This window comes from Ambystoma mexicanum, chromosome 2q, assembly GCF_040938575.1.
Source record: "Ambystoma mexicanum isolate Mex_15411 chromosome 2q, UKY_AmexF1_1, whole genome shotgun sequence".
Taxonomy (NCBI): domain Eukaryota; kingdom Metazoa; phylum Chordata; class Amphibia; order Caudata; family Ambystomatidae; genus Ambystoma; species Ambystoma mexicanum.
This window is the reverse complement of record NC_090924.1, coordinates 358,707,115-358,734,519: the sequence shown is the minus strand read 5'-3', so window position 1 is coordinate 358,734,519 and position 27,405 is coordinate 358,707,115. Positions and strand designations below refer to the sequence as shown.

At 48.6% G+C, this 27,405-nt stretch overlaps 1 protein-coding gene across 1 annotated transcript in view; it reads left to right on the top strand.

The window, feature by feature from the left end:
• The window catches only part of NDUFAB1 (NADH:ubiquinone oxidoreductase subunit AB1), a 152,401-nt gene that overhangs the window by 4,158 nt on the left and 120,838 nt on the right, over nt 1–27,405 (top strand). The window contains exon 2 of the mRNA XM_069647384.1: nt 16,465–16,587. Within this exon, the coding sequence (XP_069503485.1) occupies nt 16,465–16,587 (123 nt within the window). The remainder of the gene's footprint in view (nt 1–16,464; nt 16,588–27,405) is intronic.

Below are 27,405 nucleotides of genomic sequence, written 5' to 3'. Positions count from 1 at the left end.
ACAATGACCTCTGATGCACACTTCTAGATGGCCGTCTGCTACAACGGTAAGCCATGCTTTGAAGAATGTTTGGTTTGGACTAGATACGAGGGTTGGTGTTCTGTCTCAGTCTTCTCTCTCTGTCTGTGCATCTTGTGGGGTCTTTTACTTCATGCCTCTGCCTAGTGGTTGCTTTTTCTCTATTGTGGCCACTATAAGAGAGCTGGGGAAATCCTTCCTGTTTAGGTAGGTGTTTGTTCATTTACTCCAGTGGACATCTCGCAGTACCCCAAGTAAACGTAACAGTAGGTGCACCAGTTTGTCAGTTTCATGTTTTCGTTGGTATTAATTTTGCTCCTTTTTCCCCGTGGGAGCGTTTGCTTATTTAGAGCGTAAAAGCAGCTCGTTTACCCCTTGCCCATAGGGCTGCCGATGCCACTCGAACATTAATTGAGCAATAACTTTACTCCAACCACTTGGCCTCGGTCTTGTGTTTTCCCATTGGTTTAAACATTCGTAAGTGTGTCTTCCAAAACCATAGGAACTTGCAGCGTCACATGATCCAGGTACTTCTGATGTGCACCCATCAACACGGATTTTTGTTCTAACCTCTACCACTAGTTCAGTTTTTAACCAGGGTTTCATTAGTTCTAGCAATGCATATTCCTAGTTATTTTGCCATATCTGGACGCTAGCGTAAATCACAGCTGAGTGGTTAATCGGCCACAGCTTGAGTGAAGGGGAACTTGGACTTACTCCAGTTAATTGACAGCCATGCATTTTTCTTAAACTGCAGTTTAAGGTTTGGAATTATATGTATAGTACTTTGGAATTATATGGACAGGACAATGATATCTGCATAGTGATGTTAGTTTAATCCTCTGCTTTTAGTAGTGGAGCTAGTGGTTCAATTGCACAAGTAAATTAAATTGGAGACGGCGAACAACCCTGTCACATGCCCCCCCTTAAGTTGTCCCCATTTTGCGTAAAACGCTAGCTGTAGGTTCTATAGCAATTTAATCAATTTCAACATAGTCCCCAGTCCAAATGTTTGTTTCACTTTCAGTGCATAGCCCTGCTCTACTGAGTCTAAAGCCTTCTCTTTGTCTAAGAAGACTGTAGCATATTACTGGGTTGGCTCCAGCCTGTCAAACAGCCTGTGCAGGTTAAGATGCATTGATCGGTTCAAATCCAGCATGATCAGAACAGATCATTTTTGGGTATGTGCAGTAATAAAATGATATAATGTAAGCTAAAATGTTGTAATTTGTGTTCAGTAATGAGTGGACGGTAAGATCCACATTTTGTCTGTGGTTATCAGGGATTCCATAGCATAATAACATTTGCTTCCATTAGGATGGGGGTAGTTGTCCATTTTTACAAGCTTCCCGATGCACAGCCAGAGGATGAGGAACAAGAGCTATCGGAGACTTTATAAAAATAGTCTGGCAGGCCACCAGGGTCACGTGTTTTGTCATTAAACTATTAATAGCCGATTTTCACTTGTGCCGTTATCTCGACCTCGAGCAAATAACTCGCCATAAATTTAAGAATTGGTAGTTTTAGATGGTTCATGTACGATGTCTTCTCTTCAGCGACTGTTGCTCTTGAGTTGTATAATCTCTGGTAAAAATTCTTCCAATGTCTTGTTTAACATCACATGGTCATTAATATGTAATCCATCCTCCCTCAACTATATAATTTGGGTGGTACCCTTTCTCTATTTCCAATCCTTTCTCCAATGCTCTTCATCGGAACACCTGCATCTTCGTTTCCTGTCGCTCTCTGGCCGTCCTCCCTTGGCCCACTCCCTGCTCCCACTTGCGAGGCTAAGGACTTCGGTGTCATCTTTGACTCCATGCTTTCCTTTTCTCCTCACATCTGACATCTCAAACTACCAACGGCACCTCCTAAGAGGTATTCTTCCTTTCCTCTCCTTCCCCCCAGAAACTCACTGTCTCCGAGCTTTGGTTCTCTCTAGGCTGGGCTGGCTATTGAAACATCGTCTTCTAAGTCTGCCTGCGACAACTCTCCGTCCTCTGAAGCTCATCCAGAACAGGACTGTGAGACTTGTCCTTGGCCTCAAGCCCTGGTATCGTAACTCTCCAGCCCTGAAAACTCTTCATTGGCTCTCAGTGGCTGCAAGGATTAAATTAAAGACCCTTTGCATTGTCCACAAGGCTTTCTGGGGCCTGGGTCTGCAATACCTTCAACTCGCCCTCCGTAAATACATTCCTACTCGAGCTCTTTGCTCCTTCACCTCCAACTCCCTCAGGGTCAGTTGTTCTCCAAGCAACAAGTTGGTAGTAGATCCCTTTCCTCGGCTGGTGCCTTCCTCTGGAACAGCCTCCCTGAAACTTGAGAACCATCTCTGGTTCTGGAAGCACCTCTAGACCTTCATCTTTGCTTCTGCCTTTGCGCTTCCTCTCCCCAGCTAATCTGTCTGTTTTGGCTCCGGCATCTGGTTACCCTCTGATTTCTGCCTCCTGGCAACCCCTGCACTTGGGTCTGTATCTGCAACCCTACAGTTCCCTTCCAGCACTTGTCAGCCACCCGTTGTCTACACCTTATTCTCGCAATTACCACATGCTGGCTGCACTACCTGTTCGATCACTTATTCAGCACTTTCCACTCCCCCTCCCTTTCCCCCTCGCACTTTCCCCCTTCCCTCTCTCCTGCACTTGCACGCTTTCAATGTCACTGGGCCTAGTAAGATCGTTGTTTTGTCCTCCCTTGTTTCCACTCCCTTGCCTCATTGCGCTCTGAACCACTTGTGTATGGGCGCGATACAAATAAAATATATCATCCACGCCAGTGTTCTATTGGGCCTCTCTGTGTCACTATAACTTCTGTCCATGACTGGTCCTATATATTTCATTTCCTCATCGGCCACAACTACAAATTGGGCAAGCTTGTCATACATTTGTTGCTTTTTAGTGTTTAGAATGGGAAAGTTTGTATTTCGCCGTTGCTCTTGTATTTCCTGTTCTCGTACATTTAATCTATTACATTTTTAGACATAGCTGTACACCCTCTTATATAGGATTTAAAAACCTCCCAGAATTACATTAACACTAAAATAGTCAGTAGCGAGTGTGATTTCGTGTGCCGGTTTGCTAGATGTTCACAAGAGCATAATGGCCTAGTTTTTATCTTTACAGCTGATTTGGAAACAACTCTTAAATTCCCTTCTAGTGTGGTCCATTTTTATTATCCACACAGTATTGAAATCTCCTGCCCTTGAAGTTATCGCTTCTAAAGACCTGTTGCAATAAACATCCAATGTTATCAAAAAGTATATCCTGTTGGAACCCTATATCGACATTATTTGCACTTTGGTTTATTGATTTTAAAATCTGTTTATTGGCAGTATTCTCTCAATCATTCCATTCCATAACCCAAATCGCATCGCAAAGGAGTAAATATATCGTCCAGTAATATGGAAAGCAACATACAGGCTCTAACCATGAACAGTAAGAAGGAAAGAAAAACAGATTAAGAAACAAGGCATTATGGGCTAACATTGACTAATATATCAGCAGGGAACATTACAGGCCTGTATGGGCTAGTTTCCTTGGTGCCCCCTGTAGGGTGGGCGCAGTCCAAGCCATTAAAATAAGACTGACAAAAAGGGGGGGGGGGGCACATCAGCGTATCCGACAAACATTGTCGATAAGCTCATACAGTCTTATATTAAAAGGCTGCCCCAATCAAATCGAGTGTTCACGGGGGCGAAACATCGCAAGGAGGAGTGCGTTCCATTCCTCAATATTCTCAGTGCGTTCATGAGTGCCATCTTTCAGGTCCCTGTACCAGCCATTGGTCTCTGCCGCACTCCATAGTTCAAAATCCCTGTGCCATAAACAATATTGTGGCCCCTTCTTTAGTTTCCACGACATTGCTATGTCTTTTAGCCAAAACACATGTTTGGTCCATAACTTTAATCACACATTTATCTGGCCTAGGATATACATCAAATATGCATTCTGCTGGATTTCATTGGTATCTTGTCACCCCAGTGTTAACACGATGCCAAAAACCCTCTACCCACGGGCACTGCCGGAACATATGAAGGACTGCACCACACCACGGACACACAGGGTGCACCGCAGGGGCAGTCTTTGCCATTCGACTTGGTGTCATATGTACGGTGGAGCACGTTTAGCTGCAGTGGAGAAAACTTTGCATTACGTGAGACCTTCTTGACCAAAATCAGTGAAGTGTCCCATTGAACATCAGTGAGCTCCTGCCCCAAATCCGTCTCCCACTGACCTTTCAGCTTCATATTCCGCACACTAACCATATTCGACAACACCCATACAACTGAGACACAGTTCGGCAGCCATCCTCCAGCTCGTACATCAGTGCGGTGGGCTCCGGTTTGTTCGGTCAGTCCTCCCGTTTTCTCTTCGCAACCTTCACAAGATGTAAATACTGGCCTTTGGGGAGACCCTAATCCTCCATTTCCCAAAAAACCCTGTCTTTATACATAACCCCCACCCCCCCTTTGGGTAAGTCCCATCTCATCCCACTGCCTGGCAACCGCCAAGTCGCCCTCTTCAGAGCTTGCATATGCAATCATAGGGACATGTGTTGAGTATGGAGTATGCAGCTTCAAAACCTTCAGCACCCTGCCCCACACCTGCCGCCCTAATCTAACCAGTAGCGTGAGTCGGCCTATACAGCACCCTGCTTCCCAGAGGACTGCCTTAATAACTGCAGGATGCAGCACTTTTTGCAGCAGCCTGGAATCCATAGTAGGCTCATCCGAGAGCCAGCCAGATATTAGAGATGTGCAGCAAGGTAGTAGAGCTCAAAGAGCTGTAGCTGCACGCCGCAATCACTATACGGCATGCACAGAGTATTCAGAGTAACCTGTCTACCATGTACCCAAAGAAATCCCCTGAGCATAGCATCCAGCAGCGATGCAGTAGTGCACGTTCATACGTGGCAACATGATCATTTTGGCTATAGCTACTTGCCCCAGAAGTGATAATGGCAGTTTACCCAAATAATTTCATGGAGCGTCCCACCACCCGCCTCTACCCCCTTAATTGCATTCCTGGTGTGCATGTCTTCCGGGGTGTGGGCTATATGTATACCAAGATACATAAGGTGTGTACCAACCATTGCAACTGCAGTGTCGGGAGGTCGCTGACGACCTATCGTTGCAGTGTCGGGAGGTGGAAGAGCCACGACTTCTGTCTGATAAATGAAATCCCGGGAAGGGTAGCAAAATTATCCATGACCTCTAGGATGTTGGGTAGATGGTGCTCTGGATCGCATATGTACAGGAGAACGTCCTCTGCATGAAGAGATGAGGTGCCTTGAGCCACCTCCTCAACACCGGCTATAGAATATTCCTGTCATAAGAACACTGCTATTGGTTCCCACGCAAGTATATAGAGCATGGGCGAGAGTGTCTGGTCCCCCTCTGAATGTCCCATGATCCAGACACCTGCCTCCCTGTCTTCACTCTGGCTACCGGCTGCGTATAAGGAAGCATAACCCAGCGGGTGAACCAGTCTCCTATCCCGAAGCCTCACAACGGGGCTCACATACATTCCCAGAAGACTGAATCAAACGCTTTCATAGCGTCTTAAAACGCCACTGTATTTGGTGCGTCCTGTGAGTTATCTGGTCCATTATGTGCTGTAAGCGGCAAAGATTCATGAAGGTTCTCGGTCTGGGCAAAAATCCAGTCTGGTCCTCTTGGATTAAGGTCCCAATCGCTTTGCGAAGCCGCCCAGCCAATAGCGCGGTTAGTATCTTAATGTCTTGGTTTAACGTTGCCAGAGGCCGGTAGGACTTGCACTGTTCCTTTGGTTTTGGTATGGGGACTATCGATGTTTCTTGCATACTAGACTTAAGTAAGCCTCCTGGAACACTTTCAATAATACACGGGTGAGAGTGCGACTGAATGTCTTATAGAACTCTGAGGGGAGTCTGTCACTCCCTTGCATCTTTCACACCGCTTAACTCATCCTCTGTTAATAGTAGCTCCAGTACAGCAGTGAGGCATGGTAATCGAATTTGGGACCGCGCAGAGCACAATTCCTCCAACTCGACTGGTGTTGCGTATTTATATAAGCCGCTATAGAATGTGCTAAGAATATCATTCATTGCCGCCTGAGAACGCCAGGGGGTGCTACACTCATGGATCGGACTTCGGGGTTGCTCTGCCCTACACAGTCACTCTAGTAGCCTTCCTGATCAATCCCCCTTGCCATGCATATGCGCTGTGTGCACTGAATAGTCTAATTTGCATAGCCTCTCCCATTCCTCCATACATTGGGTCCATAATGACACAAGTTCTGGCTCTATCAGCGAGTTTCTAGGTGCACCAGATTCTATAGTCCGAACGCAATCCTCCAAAGCTCCCTGCTTTTCCCGCAGCAATGTCTTAATCCCACCCACTCCTGCAATTGCCTCGCCTCTAGTTACCATTTTCAAGGTGTCCCACACTATGCCCCAGCTATCAACACTACCCACATTGATAGTCGTAAGGGAATCCTCCAAGCCATCCCTAAAGATTGTCCTGCAGCTGCTCTGCCACCATGCGCCAGCTGATCTGCCACCATGCGGCATGTTATGTTAAAGGTATTTATATAGCACACCGTCACCAACGGAATTGGTCTCCCAGGCGCTCTGGTGGATCTGCAAACAGGAAGGAGGGCAGGTAAGGTTACTCGGGAGGGGAGTAGGAGAGTGGGAGAAGTGGTGTGCTGTTGGCAGCTTCAGCTCTGTATACATAGAGTGCTGGGCTTTGCTGCAAGTATCGGATCGTGCGAGACCTTGTGTGCTGTTTGTGCTTTTGGTGTGGTAAAGTGCATGCGGAATTGCTGGGAGAGAAATGGTTGTGTGACACTTGTGTGGGTTAAGTATGCAGAAAGCCGAGGGTTGGGTTAGTGGGGTCTGTATTCTGATGCCAGGTGTCTGTATCCCTGTGGGTAGGGTTGTTGCTGGTTCCTTATGGGCCGTCTCACTGTGGTGGTGTTGCGCTGACCCAGCTTTATCGTAGTGAGTATTGTATGGAGTCCCCACCGTCTCCTACCATGGACTGGTAGGTGTGTTTGAACCTTTGCTTCGAGTGTGGAGCTGGGTTTGTAGTATGTATTCTCTTGTTGTCTAATGTGACCCTGGTCAGTTGAGGCTTTGAATGGTTCAGGGTCGGAGTGCTGTTGATGGGGCGTTCTAGTGTATCTGTCTAGGTCACCCTGTGTAGTTAGTTTCCTCCTGCCATGACTATCAGTAAATTGGTTCCTTGGTTTCTGTGGGGTGACTTCCTTGGGCTGTTGTTTAGTTGTAGTTACTGTGTGGTGGCGCATTGTGCTTCCCGCTGTATCTTGGTGAACGTTGTGTAGTGTGGGTGCTTATTCTATTTCTCAGCCTCTGGGTTGGTGCTAATGGTACAGCGTTTCCTGTTCTGTTGCTATCTGCTGTGATTAGGTCTGTAGTGGGTGGTTAGTTTAGGGTCATGGTCCTATTGGTGAGTCATCCGGGTGTTTCTGTCCTTTGTCTGGCTATGTAGTCAGTTTTTGGTCCTATTACAGCTGTCTCACGGTAAGTCGTTTGGTATGTCGTGGGATATTTTCCTTAAGGTTTTTCCATTGGTTGCTTGGTGTGGATCATTGCCTGTCTCTTCATTCATCGATGTTTTAGTTGTGTGTGTGCCCCTGTGGCAGGGCTTTCTAGTTATGACGTGAAGAGCCAAGTTTTGAGTAGTTTCCTGAATAGTAGGTGGTTTCTTGTGTTACAGATGTACTTTGGGAGGTTGTCCCAGGTTTTCGGTGCTTGGTGAGAGACGGAGGATCCTCCAAGTTTTCTTTTGTTGTAGGGTTTCGGTTTCAGGCGAATGTCAATGCTTGATCTGAGCGTTCTTGTTGGTTGATGTAGACGCAATTTGTCTCTCAGGAACTTGGCGCCTTGGTTGTGTATTGTTCTATGCGTGATGCACATTGTTTGGAATTTTATTTGTTGTTTTATTGGTAGCCAGTGTAGTGTTTTCAACGCTGGTGTGGTGTGTTCTCTTTGGGGTAGTTTCAGAAGCAGTCTGGCTGCCGCATTTTGTATGCAGTTTTTTTATTTATTTATTTTTTTTTTTTTAGAAGTCGTTCAGTCATGCCCAAGTATAGTCTGTTGGCGTAGTCTACTCTGGACATGACGAGGGTGATGATGGTGGTTTGTTTTGTTGGCGAACAATAGAAACGGTAAAATCCTCTTTGCCGCTCGCAGGAGGAAGAAGCATTTCTTGAGCAGAGCGTTTACTTGTGGCTCGAGCGTGAGATTGACCATCAGAACCCCCAGGTTTTTTACATCAGCGAGGGTGTTTGGGTTGTCCAGAGTTCCCTTGGCCAAGGGATTAAGTTTTGTGGCAAATTATTATTTCTGATTTGCCTGGGCTGATTTTGAGGCAGTTGTTCATCCAGTTGAATACACCAGTGAGGCAGTTTTCTAGTGTTGCGCTTATTTCCAGGTTGTCTTGTATTTTGAGCCAAGTCGGAGCTGGGAGCCTGGTTACCTTGTCTAACACACCACCAGCGGGGAGTGGTCTGAAACAGTGCACCACCCCCCACCCTACCTAGCGACCTTCTCTTGCTCCGTGGGAAGTAGGTGCATTTCTTCCAGTAAGGCAATGGATATTCTTTTCCTGTGCAGATAAGACCGTACTCTGTTCCTGTGTAGATAGGAGCCTATCCCCCTAACATTCCAGGTCAATAACCTCCTCACCAGCAACACAGAAACCCCTCCGTAAATCCAAGCGTACTGAACCGAATATCCCAACACACCACCCCCTTGTTAGCCCATTGTTGGAAAGATTTCCATTTATGTGTAATGTTCCGTCCAGTTGTGTACCCACCACCCCCCAACTTTTTGCTGCTGTTTAACACCATAGTCTGACTTTGCCAGGGGAGCACAGCCTACTGCTGCACTCCTGGGCTTTTTTGCGCTCACTTTTTATGGGGAAACTGACATGCCCTTAATACAGTCAGTACTGGGAGACTTTGTTTCCCTTAGTCCTTTTCCAACGTTGCAACTTTTCCTGCAACATTTAATGTGCGCCATGTACCTTCCAGTACAGCACACTTGGGTCTTTTAGTAATTTCCAAAGGCCCTAGATCCTCTCGAAGGATTTTTTTAGGAGATGTGCAGACGTGTCGCGGGCAGGGCTGGTGGCAGCTTCATCTTTTCATGCAATTTTAACAATTTCCTGCTGGGTAAACTGCAATTACTGCGTTTGGCACGAATAGGTGGCCTGGCTCCAAAATGGCCATGCCACGAGGTTCTTTGTCCTGTCCTTTGGGCATCTTGCCCCTTCCCCAGGTCGAGCCGACCCAGGGCAGTCCTTATTTGGTCATGCATTTTCCCGTGAAATGCCAAGCTTTCGCGGGCTTCTGCATGCCTTGTGTGTGCCCCTCCAGGATGTGGGCTGGGGTGTTTGTCCCCAATACACATCCTGGCTGCCAGAGAGTCTGGAGTGCTGTGAATGCCTGGGACCACTGTGGTCTGTGATTGGTCCACGTATGCTATGCTTGTATGTGAGCAGATCTCGCATTGGGTCCTCTTCGTTTTGGCGTAAAGGATCTTCTGGATAAGAGGATGCCCCAAACAACCATACCATGTCGATCTCTGGAGTTCTCACTGAACGAAGGATAGGATCCAAGTTTGCTTAAACTATGAAGCCGAGTCGAGGAACCACTGGTGACCTGCTGGAAGGTTTGGCACCCTGAGCCTGCTGTCGTCTCATGGGACCCCTCTGCATCTGGTCGTCCTAGAAGGTCTGCGAAGACACTTCGACCCATTGGAATAGTGGGACCAACTATTCATGGCACCTTCATCAAAACCTGCAAGTAAGCTTTCTCAGAAGTGTCCCAGGGCCAACCGGTGGGCTGACCAGCTTACGCAGGACTGGTCTGTCTCTGCTGCTGTTTCGAGGACGCCCTCGGAACTTGGTATACTGCTAGCTCTGTGTTCACGGCACCCTCGCACCGAATTTCGTACACTTGGCATTCCCAGGTCTGAAGTGAGATGAGTGCGCCCGAACCGGAGCATACGCGGTTACCGTGTCGTCCAGCCTTGGTGACTATCTTTGCAGGTGCGCTGCATTTGTCTCTCTTGCCACTGAAGCCTGCTGCAGTAGAACTGGCCTGATCCATCCACCAGGAGCGGAGAAATCGCCACTTTCCCATTTGGGAATCATCGCTGTATCTTTGTCGCTGAAAGCCGCAGAGCCGTCCTATTGCTGCATTTGAACCTGCAACCGAAGTGGACTCGACTGGTGAAGTTTGGTCCAGAGTGTGGCGGGGGTCGGTGAGTAATCACAACCTTCGCCGGTTGCCCCTAGCACCTCCACCCATTTTTACGCATGAGTGGCCCCTGAGGGCCTCTCTCCTTTCCACTGCTAGTGCAAGCTAGCAAACTATTCCCAACTCTTCGACTCTGCCCTCAAGTGGAGACCCTCCTCGAATAGTGGGAACCTATTCTTCATCGCCTCACCCGCCTTCCTGAGCTGCTACAGATCCCTGAAGAGACCCCGTTTTACCCATTGGAACAACCGCATGCGCATTGCATGTACTGTTGAGCATTAGGCTCCACTCTTCTTAGGGTTGGGACTGCCTCTTAGTTAGGAGTGTGTTGGATGCAGAAGGGGACTAAAGACTATTTGCACTGCCTGTTTCCTCCCCTTTTAGGTTGTGGATTCATTTCGTGCCTTTAACCCTTTAGACCCCATTGGTCTTGCATATATTTTGTATGGATAGGATTGTGTTGGTTTGATAGTGTTACTGTGGTTATTTTACTGTGTGTTGAAGTTAAAGGCCTTGTAATTGTGTTTTTATATTTTTGAGATATACACCGGTCTGGGAGTAATTGGTAAGTGTCCTTGCTCTGTGTGCTCATTGAGGTCTTTCAGTCACCCTCGTCCCTCCTGAGACCTAGTCTTGACCGCCGCCATAGTTACCTTGATTGGTCTGGCTTGTCCAGAAGGTTACCCTGTTCCAAGAAACTACGCTGGCCTTATGAACCTCTGCCCACCAGGTCAGAGTTCAGAAATCCATCTTAACACCCATCTAGCAGCATACCACTCATACAGACCCCAGTTGCATACAGTGCGCCATCCCTGCCAGAACCCGACCACCACCTCCCACCAACTTGGTTTCCAAGATGCCAACAATCAAACCAAACCACCACAACAAACCATGTTGCAACAGAACCAGAAACAGTGTATCCGCAAGAGTGGGACAATAACATTGCTCAACAGCACCAGTCTGCGCAAGTGCACCTGTTCCCTCCAGACAAGACCTTGCCATCAGGGTATCTGGCCACGGGTACAGGCAAAGGCCAAGTACCAACTGCAACCAACGTTTCGGGGGTGTCCTAAGTACCATGTCATGGGCAGCGGCGTTCCAATCCCGAGCATCCTCCTGGGCAGCGATAACAGAACAAGTACCTGTTGCTTCCTAATGAATACTGCACCAAGCCCACTTTGTGGGTTCAAGGGCCCTTCTGCCTTCTGTCCGATCTATCCTCTGTATCCCTGTCTGACATGCTGTTGTGATCCATCCACATGTTTGTAGCTTCTGGAGTTTCAATAAGATCACTTTGCCTTTATGCAGCACATTCAATTTGGCAGGATAGACGAGCATACACTTGAATCCCAACTGGCAGAGCCTTTCTTTAGTGGGGCAAAACATGTTCCTCTTTTTGACCAACGGTGTATAGTCCGCTATATAGCAATTTTGAAGTTTTCACGTTGTATAGTGCCGCCTTCTCTAGAGAATTGCATTATCGCCTCCCGGTATTTGAAGGACCCTAGCAATTGCAGGCTGCGGGTTGGCCCCTGGTGGCGGCTCGCTTTGCTACAAGCAATGCGCCCTCTCTATCATGAAGCCCTGGGACAACCTTCTTGGGCCTACCTCTTGCTGTATCAAATTCTCAATGTAGACGGTAGGGCTGAGCGTTCAGGGAGGCCCAGCACATGTATATTATTTCTTCACCATCTCTCTTCTGCGTCTTCACTGCACATTTCTAGCACAGTGTTCTTTGCTTCCAGGACTTTCACGCTGGATTCCAGATCTGTGGTGGCATGTGCAGTTGTGACTGACCCTTTCAAGCCAGTGACTGAACATCTTGCCGCAGGAGGTGCACATTGACTTCCACCTTAATCTGCAAGGAGGACCGTGAGGCTGCAATGGCAGCAAGGATCCTGTCGTCTTGGGACTACTTTTGCGCTGGCTGCGCTTCAACCTGCTTGGCGCCTTCCTTCCGAACAAGGTTGCAGCACTTCTCCCCCCAGCCCCTGGCCTGCAAAGGATTCCATAATTGTAGGTTTATTGCCACCTCTGTTTGTGGCCCGCCATAATAGGAGTGCAAAAAATGCACCTTCCAAGCCTCATCGCAGCACTGGACAGTGAAAGGAGGGGACGGGGACCGTATGGGTGCGTGGTCCTTTTGGAGTCACAGATCCAATGCAGTCGTTCTGATGCCCTGCGTAAGCACGCACCTCTGCTCCTCACCAGAGCTGCAAGGAGGCCAAACAGCCCAGTATATATCTTCGGGGGTGCAGCACCACCAGGTTCCTCTCATCCAATCAGCTCAGTTGCGCTGCTCAGTAACAAAATGGTATGGTCAATGCCAGCCTGTGTGAGGTGCCTCTTTCCAAGCAGTCTTCAGCCATCGGCCATGGGAGGGTGCTTTTACAGTGTGTTCTGTGCAGTTGGTGGCCCCCCTCAGTGCAAATAAGTTGATCAGCCATTCAAGTATTGCAGTGCCTCTTGTTCTGTAAACCCCACCCAATGTCCAGAGTGGTTGTGACAGGGTCCATACTCAGTGCTTGAGTACCTGTGTCTAAAAGGCCAGCATCTCCTTTGAATATTACTGCTCCTCCATGCTTTCTGCTTGCACAGCCCAGTTCCACCACTTGGCTCGGCTAACTGCACTTGCCAGCTAATCCTGTAAAGGTGATGCAGGATCCTGGGGCCCTGCTTCGCAACTCCTCCCCCCAAATCCCTCCCCTCCTGGGGGTTCCATTGGTATTGCTAATGGTCACCTCCCAGAGGCTGCCCGCTGCAGTGCTGCTCACGTAGCAGCAGTGTCTGGCCCTGCTCAGCTGGGGACGCTCACTCACCCCTGCGGGATGCAGCAGTCTGCCTGCCTCAATGCCACTCCAGTGCAAGTCTCAAATGATCCAACAGGGCTGGTATCAGCCGATCTGTCAGTATTTCTTACCGAGCCTCGGCACAGCCACCATTGTATTTGTTGTCTGCACAGCCGGGCTGCTCCGTGTCTCACCCCAGGGACTCCAGCAAACATCGGAGGAATGCACAAATCTTGCTCAGCACCACCGTAGGTGTAATTCATGGATATTTGGGCAGTACTTTAGTAAAAATATACCTGATTTATGAGGATCCAGGAAGGCACTCGTGGCATGGACCCTGCCCCCTGTGCTTTGGTTTATAGTATCGGATGCATACATTTCAGATGTTTGTTAATCTGCTTAGAATCTTACCGTCGCCTACCGAGGCGTTGCGACTGAAGTTTTGGTGGTAGCGCCCTTAGTAGAAGGCGGCCCAGTCGCTAGGCGTGTATGCGGCTGCGGGGGGAGCTGGTGACCCTTACGGTCGGTGGTGGCTGCCGGTTGTTTCGGCGTCTCCGTTGGCGCATAGGCATTCTTCGATTTCGAAGAATGGCCGTGGGTTGTGTACTTTGTGATTTTTTTTTTTGATTTTTTTTTTCTTCATTATTTTTATTTATTTTTTGTGTGCGTTAGCGTCGCCGGGGTGTACATCCCCATAAGTAGGGCCGGGGACAGACGCGGTGGAGCGGGAGCGCTCCATAGAGAGGTCGACAACCTCCGTTACGGAGGTAGTGTTATCACTATACCCCTCGTCACACTCGGCGGCCGCCGCCGTTGGTGAGGAATGGGCCCTCGACATGCTGTAGGCTGCCCACCTTTTGACCCTACGTTCCTTCAAGGTTTTTGGGCGAAGGAGTTTACAGGCCGCACAGCAGGCCTCGTTGTGGTCGAATGGTAAGCAGCGGTTACACCGCTTATGCTTGTCCTTCCACGGAAATTTGCCATTACGAGGGCAAAATCTAAAAGGAGTCCTCTCCATAGCTGAGGATGTAATACGTGATAACGACCCCCAAAGGAAAGGGGGGAGAAAAGGAAAGGCATTCTAGAAGAAACGGAAATGTCCACCAACCCCCCACTCTCCCTACTGTGTAGGCCGGCGAGGCCGGGGCCACGTGTTCGGCAGCGCTGAACGGATCGCCTCTGTCGAAACCACCGCCGTCGAAGAATCTTGACTCGGCAGGGAAGTTGAATGGCCGTCGAAAGAGGGCTGGAGGCGGTTGAATTAAAGAATAACTGACAAATCGACCAAGGGTCGAATAAATGTTAATGGCAATGTCTCTTACGAGCTCCGCATAAGGCGACCAGTATTCTGGGCGGAAAAAAACAATCTGAGGTCCCTCGACCCGTGAGGGATTTTGGGTACACTACACGTCACTATAGGGATAGTATTACAGGCACGCCTATGTCGACGTCCCCTTTTCGACTTTCGAAAAACAAGAAGATGCAATACTCTGCAGTGACCACTGGATGTCGGACTATGCACAGCATGTGAATCTAAGCATATACAACCATCAGACATGCTTTTACGGTAAGTAATGCATGTCATACTATCCTTCTGCGTCTGACCCTGCCATTTTTCAGAAAATTGTGATTTATGGGTACATTTCGCCGAACCGTGAGCATAATTGGAGTAAATGTTGGCATGGCGGCCTGGGCCCCCCAGTTCTTTCAATGCCATTGATTTTTATTTTTTAGTCCCTGTTGACAAAGCACATTAACACTCTGTCTGCAAGCATATGCTTTCTTTCACCCTTGTTTTCTGAAAATTGTCCAAGCCCCAACATTCCAGGTCCCTGCTTTATTGCCAGCGTCATCATATCCTAACATTACTCTATCCTTCTTCCACCCAAGGGCAAACTATTCTTGCTGGTAACCAATTTCTTAGATTTTGAATTAATCGTAGGTAACGTAGCATGAAAAGCTGGTTGGATTTAAAGCTTTCTCAACTTTCTCCAACGGGTTACTACAATGAACCTTCTGTGGTTGCTTGGTCCCTCCATCTAGCTTGGCAATTGATCAAGCAGGGTTAGAATGTAGTATCCTGTATTTATATTCCGTGTTACCAGTATTGGGCAATATTAAATCTTTGTCCCCATTAATGTGTAATCTAAGGAGCGTACTTCTGTATTCTATCCTAGACGTTGATGCTCATAGCGCTGATACATAATTTAAGTAGGTAGGTGTGTGTGTGTGTGTGCTGTACAAACCATTGAATATAGCATCTGTTTATTATGTAGGATCTTTTTTTACATCATCCAACTATTTCCGTACCTTTTGCACACCTGGACTAAAGTCGGGAAAGCATCTCGATGTCAGTTTTGGTATTTCACTTTATACCTTTTCCGGTGCCACTCTTCATCAAGGTATCATTATTTCCATAGTTTAAAAACGTCAGTATTATCGTATGGGGTGCAGCACCAGGTTTGGGACGTGAGCAAGGGATCTGTGTGCCTGTTCAATAAATGTTGTGGAAAGCGTGATTCTGCGAGTGGTTCTCATCTGTCTAGGTGGTCTTCCAGTTTTCTTGTTTCTGTTCCTTTTTCTTGTTTCTGTTCCTTTTTTCATTTCAATAAGTCGAACGTTAGTCGAGTGGCTGACATTCCAATTTCTCACCTCTGCCCAACAAATGTTTTGGATAATTTTCCATCTTTTTTAATGTCTTGGATAGGTTTGAGACCTCCTTCTCAGTGCTGTCCATACACACTTCGACTGCTCTCGTTTACACAATCTAAGATAACTTGACCTGGACATCAAGGTGGATAGATAGCTCGGGGGCAGCGCGTTTGTCTTGAAAAAAAAGAAAGGCTGCAGGGGTGTACCCCGCTGGTTTAATAGTTGCAAAGATGTGAGACTACAAGCTGAACGGATTAGTATATTATCTGTTTATAGTTGGGGGTGGCCCCATTCATTGGGTTTTATGGGCTGTTGTAATTGATTATTTATAACGCGCTTAATACCCAGAGGTTTTATGATGTGTTAGTGATGTTGCTTTCTCAAGGTATGTCCCATCTATGCATTTGGAAGCCTCAAATACTTTACTAGCCTTGTATTGCTCGACCATGGTTAAGTCGCATTCATTTAACAGTTGCAGTTTGGGCTATCATGATTCATGAGTCCATATGCTTTTTCCCATGCAAACTATTAATTTTCCAATCCTTCGTCAACAAACTTGTGGTATTTAATGCTCTTGCTCTTTAATGAAGCCTTGGAATATTAACACCTTTTGGACATTACTGGAAAAAAATGACTTGTGCGTACAGAAATTGAATTAAATTGACAGGACTGCAGTGTGGCCAGATTGTTGGTGGTCTACTAGTTGCATCTTATTCATTACTGTTTTTGTTTTACAGCTCCCAGGTCTGTTCCTGCAGTCATGTCGTCAGTATGGAGACTTGCCTCCATTGACACTGGCTGACATTTCTCAACGGGTTCTATATGTCTTGAAGCTGTATGACAAGATTGACCCAGAAAAGGTTAGTGAAAAATAGGAATGTAACATTATTCCATTTTCCCTCCCTCAAAACCCCCTCCTGCCCCCCCCCCCCCCAGATATGCGACAGATTTTTAGTTTGAGTTTTGACTCAATCACCTGCTTTTCTCATTTTGTGTTTGGTGCAATTTTCAGTCTACCAGACTACCAGTACAGGGAATGTCTCCCTTTTAGTTTTACAGTGTAACACTGTTATGAAAGATTGCTTTTTTTTTTTTGGTAACGTCCCCTCCATATTCTATGGACCCCAAACGTTTTACTTTTTTTGTTTTGAACCTGCTCTCACTTTTCACGGGAAGTGAAGCCTTCAACTTCCTTGGCCTTTTGCTTGTTTTGTTATTGGGAAACTCTGTACTGATCAGTCCTTCAGACTATCAGTACTGGCAAAACGGTTTCCCTTTTTGGTATTTTTTTATTTTAATTGTATTTTTTATAAACTTCTTTTTATTAATTTCAACATGGATACATCAACCAGACCCCCCCCCCCTCAACTTCGGCCGTAGCGCCAGTAGGTCCTTCTTTCCTGTTAGCCCCCCTTCCAACCATTTAACCATGAATGTCCAGCAACTTTAGTCTTTGGGGGCGCCATTGTTCCCTAAACTCCCCTTTCAAGTAATCCAGCGTCTCACCCCAATCAGCTGAGAAGCTCCCCATCTTATTAGCCGCATACGTTGCCTATTCCATCGAAACAATGTCCCACATTTTCCTTAACCAGTCTTGCTCCGTAGGTATCATTGGGCTCTTCCATTTCTGTGCAATTAGGGCCATTGCTGCCAAGGTAAACGCCACTTTTGCCTTAGTGCTCCCTCTCCTCTCCCTTTCACCCCCTAATGCCCGCTTCCCCAGCAAGATCTCCCGGGGGTCCTGACTGCCTCCCTCCCCTAAAGCCTGGGACTGGGCGCCAAATGTGCCTTATAAGGGGGCAGTCCCACTAAATGTGAGCAGCCGTACCCACTTCCCCCGCAGCCCCTCCAGCAGTCCCCTGAAGTTGCCGGGTACATCGCGTGCCGGTGGGCCGGGGTATAGTGCCAGCCGTAGATGTATTTATACTAGGCTTCCTGCAGCTGGGCCGCTTTAGCCACCTTCGGAATCATCTTCCATAACCTCTCCGGCTTCCCTTTCCATTCTAGCCCCCAGTTGTTGCTCCCATCCCCTCATGTACGCCCAAGTAACCTTCGGGCTCGCGCTCTCTAGGAGTCTGTATAGGTCCGAGATTAGACCTCTGTGCCTTTCTCCCCCACCCACCCCGAATTCCTGCTTGCATTCCTGAAAGGTTTTCACCTTTTGGTTGTGAAACCTATCCCTCAGCGTCCTGCATCCCCCCCCCCTTTCCCACCCTCGGAACACCCCCCCCCCCCCTCTCCAACCCCGGCGTAAAGTCCCCATTATTGAAGATGGGGGGTGGGGGGGTAAACGGGGATGGAAAGGACGTAATCCCCCGCCTCTCCACTGCACTGTCCCAGGTGTCCACCATTCCCTTTGCTATAGCACTCGGGTAGATGTAGGGCGGTCTCAACCTTCGTGGAAGCCATAACACCTCCCCCAGGTGATGTCTGGCTACTGCTCTATCCATTTTCACCCAATGCTTATTGTAGTCCTCCGCGAACCATTCCCTAATTACGCGGAGCTGTGCAGCCTCATGTTATCGCCTGAAGTCTGGAAGAGCCAGGCCTCCCCGCCCTTCGGACGCAGTGAGTAGTCGCCTGGACAAGCGTGGCCTCTTGCCTTCCCAAATGAATTCTTTGACCGCCCGGTCCAATTCCTTAAAGAAGCTCGCTGGGACGGAGAGTGGAATCGCCTGGAATAAAGTACACGGGGAACCACAATTTTAAGGACCGCCCCCCTCCCTTGCCAGGGTATCCTAAGGGCACTCCACCTCCTCAGGTCGGTCTTAATTGCATTTAACATGAGGGAATAGTTTGCTCCATACCAACCCCCCATAGAGGGGGTTCTCCAAACCCCTAAGTATCGTAACCCACCCGGGCTCCATCTAAACGGGGAGATTGCCTTCAGCTCCTTCGCCTCATTCTCTTCTAGTGACAAGTTAATCAGTTCTGACTTCTGCCAATTGACCCGCAAACCCGATACCTCCCCGAATTTGGTCAGCAACTCTGTGCTCTCCTTGATGGACTCCTTCGTGTGCGTCAGCGTGAGCAACATATCATCGGCGAATGCCGCCACTTTATGCTGGTATTCCCCCAAATGGTATACCCGGAATACTGTCTGCCTCTCTTATGGCCAGAAGAAGGGGCTCCAAGTATATAGCGTAGAGCAGCAGGCACCGGGGGCAACCCTGTTTCGTCCCCTGCCGGAGAATAATAGAATGGGACATCTCTCCATTTACCAGGATGCATGACATGGGATTCTTATGATTTACCTCGACCATGCTGATGAACTCTGACCACAGACCTATCTTTTCCATAACTTGAAACAGGAACGACCACTCTGCCCGATCAAACGCCTTTTCGGCGTCTAACGCTATAAGAATCGCCAGAGTGGTCGTCTTCCATGTTTTCTCCACCATGTGGGCCACCCGCCTGATATTGTCAGCGGTCTGCCTCCCTATCACAAACCCTGTTTGATCCTGGTTTCGCCAATATTTTAGTGTACATTTGTGCCTCAGTGTTTGAGGGCACTAGGTTTATACGATGTGCAGTCTTCAGGATCCTTGCCCGCTTTATGTATGGGTGTTCTTTTAGCCTCCTCCATCGAGGGGGGGTAATGCTACCTCTGGGCCCAAGCGAGTTAAATAGTTGTGTTAAATGCGGAACCAGCAGATGGGAGTAGGTTTTATAAAAAGACGCTGGATAGCTGTCTGGACCCGGGGCCTTGCAACGGGGGAGTGCCATTATGGTTGCTCTTACCTCGTCCTCCGTAATAGCCCGTCCTAGCTCCCTCCTCTCTTCCCGAGTTAACCGTGGGAGGGGAAGGGCCCCCAAGAATTCCCTCTGTGGCCCAGGCAGCGGATTCTGTGAAGAGTACAAAGCTTCGTAGAATTCCGCCATCCTCCCCTTTATCTCTTCAGTCCGAGTGAGTCTCTCTCCCCTCTCGGCAGTTATAACATTCCATTCCCTGCTTCCCCTCAGAAGGAGAGCCAGAAGTGAGTCTGCCTTATTAGCCTTCGCGTAGAATTTTTGCCTAACCCTCAGCATTGCCTCCTCTCCTCCTTTTTGGTCCTTAAGATCCCCAGTTGGCCCTCTGCTAACCTGTATTCCCTGTACACCTTCCTTGTGGTGGGGGTCTCCCCCATGCGCACCCTGTCGGCCTCCACCTCTTTTTCCAACTGAGTTTCCAGCCCTCTCATCAGTCTATTTCTCTCCGCCTTTAGAGCGATGAGTTCCCCCCCTCAGAGTAGCTTTAAAGGCATCCCACCTAGTATCAAGGCTTGTGTCCGAGCTATTATTCCTCTCGAAGTCCCGGATCTTACTTACAATCTCCTCCTGCATCACCTGATCCCTCAGAAGTGCCTCTGGGAATTTCCAGCTCCACACCCCCGACCTTCGCCTCCCCAGCTGCAGCTTCATCTGCACGATCTTGTGGGATCCACCTCGACTGATTCCACCCCCCCCCCGATCAGGCTTGCGGATGCCCAGGTGTAGTCGATTCTTGATTGGGTTCTATGGACCTCAGAGAGAAACGTGAACCCCTCCTGCCCTCCCCTTAGCGTCCTCCATACATCTCGCAATCCAGCTTCTTCCCACCGCTCCTTCAGCTGGGGAGAGGCCACCGCTCCCCCCAACCCTCTCATCTTGCATTCGGTCGCCCCCTCCTGTCAGACGCTAAATTGAGATCCCCCATCAATATTACGTGCCCCCTCGCGAAGTCCTGCAGGATACCCAGTGTCTCTCGCATGAACTGATCCTGACCCGCATTCGGGCCGTACACTGAGGCTATGGTGTAAGACGTGCCTATGTACTCTCCCCTTACCATAATGTACCTCCCATTTTTGTCCCCAAGTATATCTTTTACTCTGAAGTCTATCCCCCTCCCGAATGCCAGGGCCACCCCCCCCCCCTTTCTTTGTGGGGCCCGATGCAAACAGTATCTGAGAGAATCCCTTCAGCCGCAAGCGATTCTGGTCCTTCCTCAATAAATGGGTCTCTTGCAGCAACAGGACATCTGGCTTATGGGACCTAGTGAATTGATTGAATTTCGTTCCTTTAAGAGGGGAGTTCAGCCCCCTAACATTGTGTGTTCGCCACCTGAAGATTGGGCTGTTGTACAGTGTGCCCCTCTTGGTTGACTCACCCTCCCCTTACCGGGCCTGCCCTGGATCTCCCCCCACCCCCACCTGCGGTGGGTGTTCTGGCCCCCCTCCTCTCCTCTTTTACCTTCTGCCTCCTTTCCCCTATTCAGTAAAGCCTGTGTTGGTCTACTAGTCAATGTAGATACTAACATCAAGTACCTCAATTAGGATCTAATACCAACCAAGGTGTATTTTTAGATATCTGGTAACCTTAACACCTCATTATTTTACTCTTTTGAGACATTGGAAAAAGAGAGGTCTCGTATATTGTATTTAGTGTGGTTTCTCCTCCCTCCTTGTGTTCACTAGAACAAGTCAAAGGTTGTCTGTTCTTACAAGTTTGATTGTTAAATTTGCAACTAAGCATTTGTTAACCTAGAACTTGTCCTTACTTGTAAGACCAAGCTTTTTTTATTTTTCTATATTAACAACTCTTTGGTGATTTGCACACAGCAATTTATTCACAACATTGGTCACCTTGTACCTTGCCTATATTCAATGCTTATGGTTTTTAAATTTATATGTTTTATAATAAAATTGTTCTTAATAGTATTAACAATGAAGTTAGGTTGTATTCTCCTTGAACTTCTCAACACCATCGTACTGATTTATGTTGTAGTATGATAATTTGTGTCCAATCTCTCTCGAATGCCTAAAACCCTATAAAGTATAGGAGCTTTATGTTTTTGATCCTTTAACAAGATATGTCAAGTTGGCTCCTCACTTGCTCTATACCTAGATATACTAGGCCCCCAGGCCTCCCGAGCGTCCCTCTCCCAACCCGCACCCTCTTCCTGATTCCCGCTCCCCTCCCGCCTCCCAACCCGCTCATCCCCGCTCTGATTGGGCCGTGAGCCCAGGTTGAAAGGGTCTAGCGACCCTCCTCGCACCGGCCCCTGCATTCACTGCAGGCAGCCGACGCGAGGTGAGGAAGCCCATCCGGGCACGCCGCATATTTTTTTGGGAGCCAACTAGGCCCCCAGGCCCTCCGAGCGTCCCTCTCCCACCCCGCACCCTCTTCCTGATTCCCGCTCCCCTCCCACCTCCCAACCCGCTCATCCCCGCTCTGATTGGGCCGTGAGCCCAGGTTGAAAGGGTCTAGCGACCCTCCTCGCACCGGCCCCTGCATTCACTGCAGGCAGCCGACGCGAGGTGAGGAAGCCCATCCGGGCACGCCGCATATTTTTTTTTGGGAGCCAACTAGGCCCCCAGGCCCTCCGAGCGTCCCTCTCCCACCCCGCACCCTCTTCCTGATTCCCACTCCCCTCCCGCCTCCCAACCCGCCCATCCCCGCTCTGATTGGGCCGTGAGCCCTTCATCACTGGTCCTCCCAGGGCAGCCCTCTGCCCGGCAGCCCCAGCGGCTAAGGGCCCCAAGGCCAAGGGCGGCTCCAGGAAGTGTCAGCAGGTGTCCGCAGGGGAAGCCAAGGAAGCCACCAGACACCGACAAAACTGTAAGTGCTGGCTTGGGTGGGGGGTAGAGCAATTACTCTACTCCAGAAAGCTCCTGCCACTCTCACTTACCTTTCAATGGCCTGCAGTCTAATGTTAACCAGCACCATAGCCTGAGAGAACCACACAGATTAGCCTGCGCCACATCTAGGCAGAAATGTGATTGTTAGCATATGCCACACTTAGATGGAATCTCTAATAGCCTCTCTGTGGAAAGTTGAATTTAGAAGTGCATTTAGAAGTTGAATTTAGAAGTGTACCCAATAGCCTCTCTGTGAAAAGTTGAATTTAGAAGTGCATTTAGAAGTTGAATTTAGAAGTGTACCCAATAGCCTCTCTGTGAAAAGTTGCATTTAGAAGTGTGCCCAATAGCCTCTCTGTGAAAAGTTGAATTTAGAAGTGTACCCAATTGCCTCTCTATGAAACTTGAATTTAGAAGTACATTTAGAAAGTTGCATTTAGAAATGTGCCCAATAGCCTCTCTGTGAAAAGTTGAATTTAGAAGTGTGCCCAATAGCCTCTCTGTGAAAAGTTGAATTTAGAAATGTGCCCAATAGCCTCTCCGTGAATTAGAAGTCTCTGAAAGGGCATGTAACCCATCCTATCTCACCAACACGCTTACTCTCTCCTTACATCACCGCTCAACTAGAACACAGAGATACTATGACACCATTCGGTATAACTGTTCTCATATCAACATTCGCCGCTCACTCCACATCATTCTAAATAATCACTGCTGGTTACACCCCCCCCAGCGAGGCGTTCTCCTCAGGCCTAACGCAGCCATATCCGATCTGGATAAATCCTGCCAGAACGAACACATACTCCTGACCTCTCAACCACCACACCTACCGCTAGAAAGCAGCTATTACACTGATACCGCACGAGCTGTACACATACCCGGTGCTCACACGCACCTTTTGACTCTCTCTACTGATATGAACTTCGGTTCCCAAGGGCGTTCAACCTACCAGCGCCTTCAGACCATACCAATGGTATATAAGGCGCTATATAAATGCAAAATAACATAACATAACATATATACCTGATTTCCCCCTAAGTTTATATAGCTCTACTGGTCGCTAAATCCCACCTCCCCACCTTCTCCCACCCTGAATCCCCAATTTAGGGTGAGACTGCCCCCTTGCCTGACCTTGCAACCCCCCCGGACACTCCTGCCCTCATCGTCCCCTCCTTCGTGTGAGTGACCCATGCCTCTTCTCCCATAGTTCTCCATTTTAATCTTCTTATGCTGTCTCTTCCCCCACCCCTCCTCTCCCAATTGACTTATCTGCTATCTCCACTCCCTCTCTCTCTCTCTAACGGGCCTCGTTGCCCTTTTTGACCCCAAGATTTGTGTCCCCCCCCCACCCCCCAGGCTTGGCTGCCACCTTTAAGGGTCCACCACCCCTTGCGTGCTTTTTTCTGTTAGGTCTCTCCCCAAGCTGCCAACCCTGCGCTCCGATCAGGACTTTCCCCACTCTCCTTCGGCGACAAGCCATTCCATCTCAGACCCTTCTGCCTTTTGTCCCCCACTGTAGACCATTCCCACGGTCTTGGCCTTGGCCTGCTGCTGGTGGTCTGCCCAGCGTTGCTCAAGGGCCCTTCATCCAAGTCAATCCGTAGCACATTGGCCCCCTCATGTACTGACGTTGTGCATTTCTGGTGCCCTTCCCAGTCAAATACTAGGCCAAATGGGAACGACCATTTGTAGTGAATTCCACGATCATTTAGTGCTTTCAGCACCAGGGCCATCTGTCTCCTCTATCAGGGTGCTGTTGGCCAGGTCTTGATACAGGGCGATCTTTTGGCCTTTATACATTATTGGTTCCCTTCTCCTTGCTGCCTGGAGGACTGCCTCCTTCTGGGCACATCTGGTGAAAGCCGCCAGAACATCCCTTGGCTTCGAGGTGGGCCCCTTGGTCAGCCTACCGACTCTGTGGATACGATCAAGTTCAATTCTGTTGGGAGTGGACTCCCCCAGGATTTCAGCGAAGATGCTCTGGACTTCCTGCTTCACCTCCTTATCCGGGACTGATTCCGGCAACAATTTCACCCTTATGTTAATCCTTCTAGACCTATTTTCAATGTCCTCCATTTGAATCTCCAGGTTTTGGGTCGCCACGACAAGGCGCTCTGTGGCCTCACTGTTGGCAGTCGTTTCCTTTTCCATTCCCTGGAGACCCCTTTCTGTTCTTTCGCCTAATTGTCTTAGGTCCTGCTTAATCTCCCCGAGGGCTTCATTCAAATCCGTGCGCATAAGCTGAAATTGTTCCTGGAACGTCTTGGCCAAATTAGTTTGAAGCACTTGAATCTCCCCAAGGAAGTCCTATCCCGTGACCGGAGTCAGTTCCTGTGGCTCTTCTGAAGCCCCCCCTCTCCGCTGTCCTTTCGCAGCTGCCCTCTGAGCCTTCTCCCATATCCTGCTCCGGCCACAGGGAGTGGAGGGTGCCTTGTGTATCCCTCGGGTGCTTCACTGTCTTTCCACTCTTCCCTTTATTTCGTGAGGCCATCAGTTCAGTTCCTTGCATACAGTGGAAGCCTCTACATTCTTGCCGCTTGCGTCCTAATCACTTGCTGGTGCCAAACCTTTACCAAGGTGCCTGCATACTCGTGCAGGGCCTCCGGCAGCCCAGCCGACCCCTCCCCTGCCCCTGATCCTTCTGGTTTCAATTTATGGGCCTCTCAGGCTTGCAAGCTCCGGATCCGGGATTACAGTGCCCGGGGGTGCCTTTATTGGGGCCCGGTTACCGGAAAGCCACAGGGGCTGCCGCCTGTTGTTGCTCCCCGGCTCCAGTGTCCACTCAGTGTTCCTCAGTGGGAGGCCCAGAACGTTTGGAGCCCGGGGCCACGTTGCCCAAGGGGAAGCCCCCGCTCCTCGCTCCCTCCTCCCCGGTGACCGAGGACCTGCCTGCTCCTCCAAGAGCTGCCCCACAAGGTCTCCGACTCACTGTAGCACTCCGCCTCTGCTCCTCCTCTCCTCCAGATCTCCGGGCCATGGCCCGATCCCTTCTGCGGGCGTGGGCCCCCGCGCGTCACAACAGGGTCCCTGTGCTCTCCTCACACTGCTAACGAGCCGTGCTCCGCTCCTCCAACTACGCCCGGAACACCGCTCCAGATCTGCACCTGTGCAGTCCGCCCCCGACGGGGCCCTCTGCCCGCCCCTCGAGTCAGGCGCTGCATTCGGTGTCGGGCGGGCTCCCTGCTTCCTCCTTAAGCAGGGCCGGCCCGGGGCGCACGGACAGCTGGGGGGGGGGGGGCAAATGTTCTCCTTCCCTGCCCCTCACCGCCGCCTTAGGGGCACTCCAGAAGCCTTGCGGCTACGTTTTAGGGGACTGCTGGGTATTAGTGGGGTGGTGGACCCCGTCCGGGGCTCAGGAGCAGTCTGCCGACATGTCTAATCCCTGCCGGCCACCATCTTGGAATCCCCTTTTGGTCTTTATTTTACTTTAACTTTTTAACCGTGCACACAGCCTCTTACAATGCAGTGCAGTGGGGATACTTTTATATCACCCTAGTCTTTTACACGTGGGATTTTTGCTTTCTTGCATATGTGCCTAAAGACAGGCTGATGGCAGCAAACCTATTTTTACCTTGTTAGCGTTATTTTTAGTGTGCACATTCACATTTACCGCATATGGCTACTAAACGTGGCAAGTGCGCTAAAATGGCTGTGCCATGAGATTTTTGCTTGTTCTTTGACCATATTGTTTGGCCTTCTCCCTGCCTTTTTTTATTTTTTTTTTATTTTGTCTTTAGTATGTATAGACATTTTTATAGTTTTCTCAAAGTTACAAAAATACATACAAAATAACAAATATTGTATTTAGCATTTCATTCCATACATTTCATTTAAAATCTAGGGATATAGATAACAAACTAAAATTTGACAGTTTTAGTAGTTACACCTGCATTTCAGGTTGTCTTTCCTTCTACAGGGGAATTTCATAAGATGCACTTCATTCAGCAGTTTCAACAGTTGTATAGCTTAGCAGATCTCTTTACCAGCTCAAGTCTGTGCCAGAATTTCTGAGTCTTGACTTTTTTGTGAATTTGTGTGATCTCGTAGATCTTCATATAACACATTTCTGCATGGATTTATAATGGATTTGTGAAGTAGTATTTTACAGTCATATTGTAATGAGTGTAAGCCCAGTTCTTATCTGAGTCGGGCTGTAGTTGGTGGGTTTTTTCCACATACGACCTTCAAGAATGGACCAATTAAATTGCCAGGCAATGGAATTGAGTTCCATCCCATATAGGATTGCCAAGATTATCTTTCCCTTATACAATTTTATCAACAGGATGATTGAGAATCTACACAGTGAATTTAGTCATTCTTTAAGCTGACTGCCATATTGTGTGATCTTGCCTTCCAATTCCACAGTCAGATCTTTTAGTGACTTGGTTGTTCTCAAGTTAAATCCAAGATACTTTATCTTGTTTAATACAGTTAAAGTATGGTTGTTCCTGCACCATTTGGGTAGTTTTTTTCCGATTCGAATTTGATCCTAGGATCCTTATGTTGGACTTGCTCGGATTGATTACTAATTCATTTATGCCGGCATTTTGTTTTATTGCTTTTATTAGATGTTGAAGTCCGATCGGGGTGTGATCAATCTGGGCAATACTGTCGGCGTTTGCTAAAAAGTGAAGAGCGCTTTTTCCTATTTTAGGGCATGCAAGCGTATGTGTAAGCAAAATATTTGCAAGATCTGCAAGCTGTAAATTAAAAAGGAAGGCAGCCAAAATACATCCCGTATCACTCCATTGGTGGTGGAAATAACTGAAGCTAGTTCACCACTCTGGTTTAATCTAACCCGAATTAGGGTACGTTGGTGGAGGGCTATTAGAATAGCGAGCAACCCTTCTGGAATTCCCCATGTCTTTAATTTTTCCTCAGTTTGCCCCTATTGACTAGGCCAAAAGCTTTGGTTCGATCTATGAGGGCTATATATGCAGGCTTAAATTTGTTGTGTACTTTGATGGTATTAAAAATGATGTCATTAAGTGTGGTTGAGAGACCTTTACGAAAGGCAGTTTGTTGCTTAGCAAGAATTGATTTGCTATCAGCCCATATTTCAAGATCTTTTAACTCTAGACC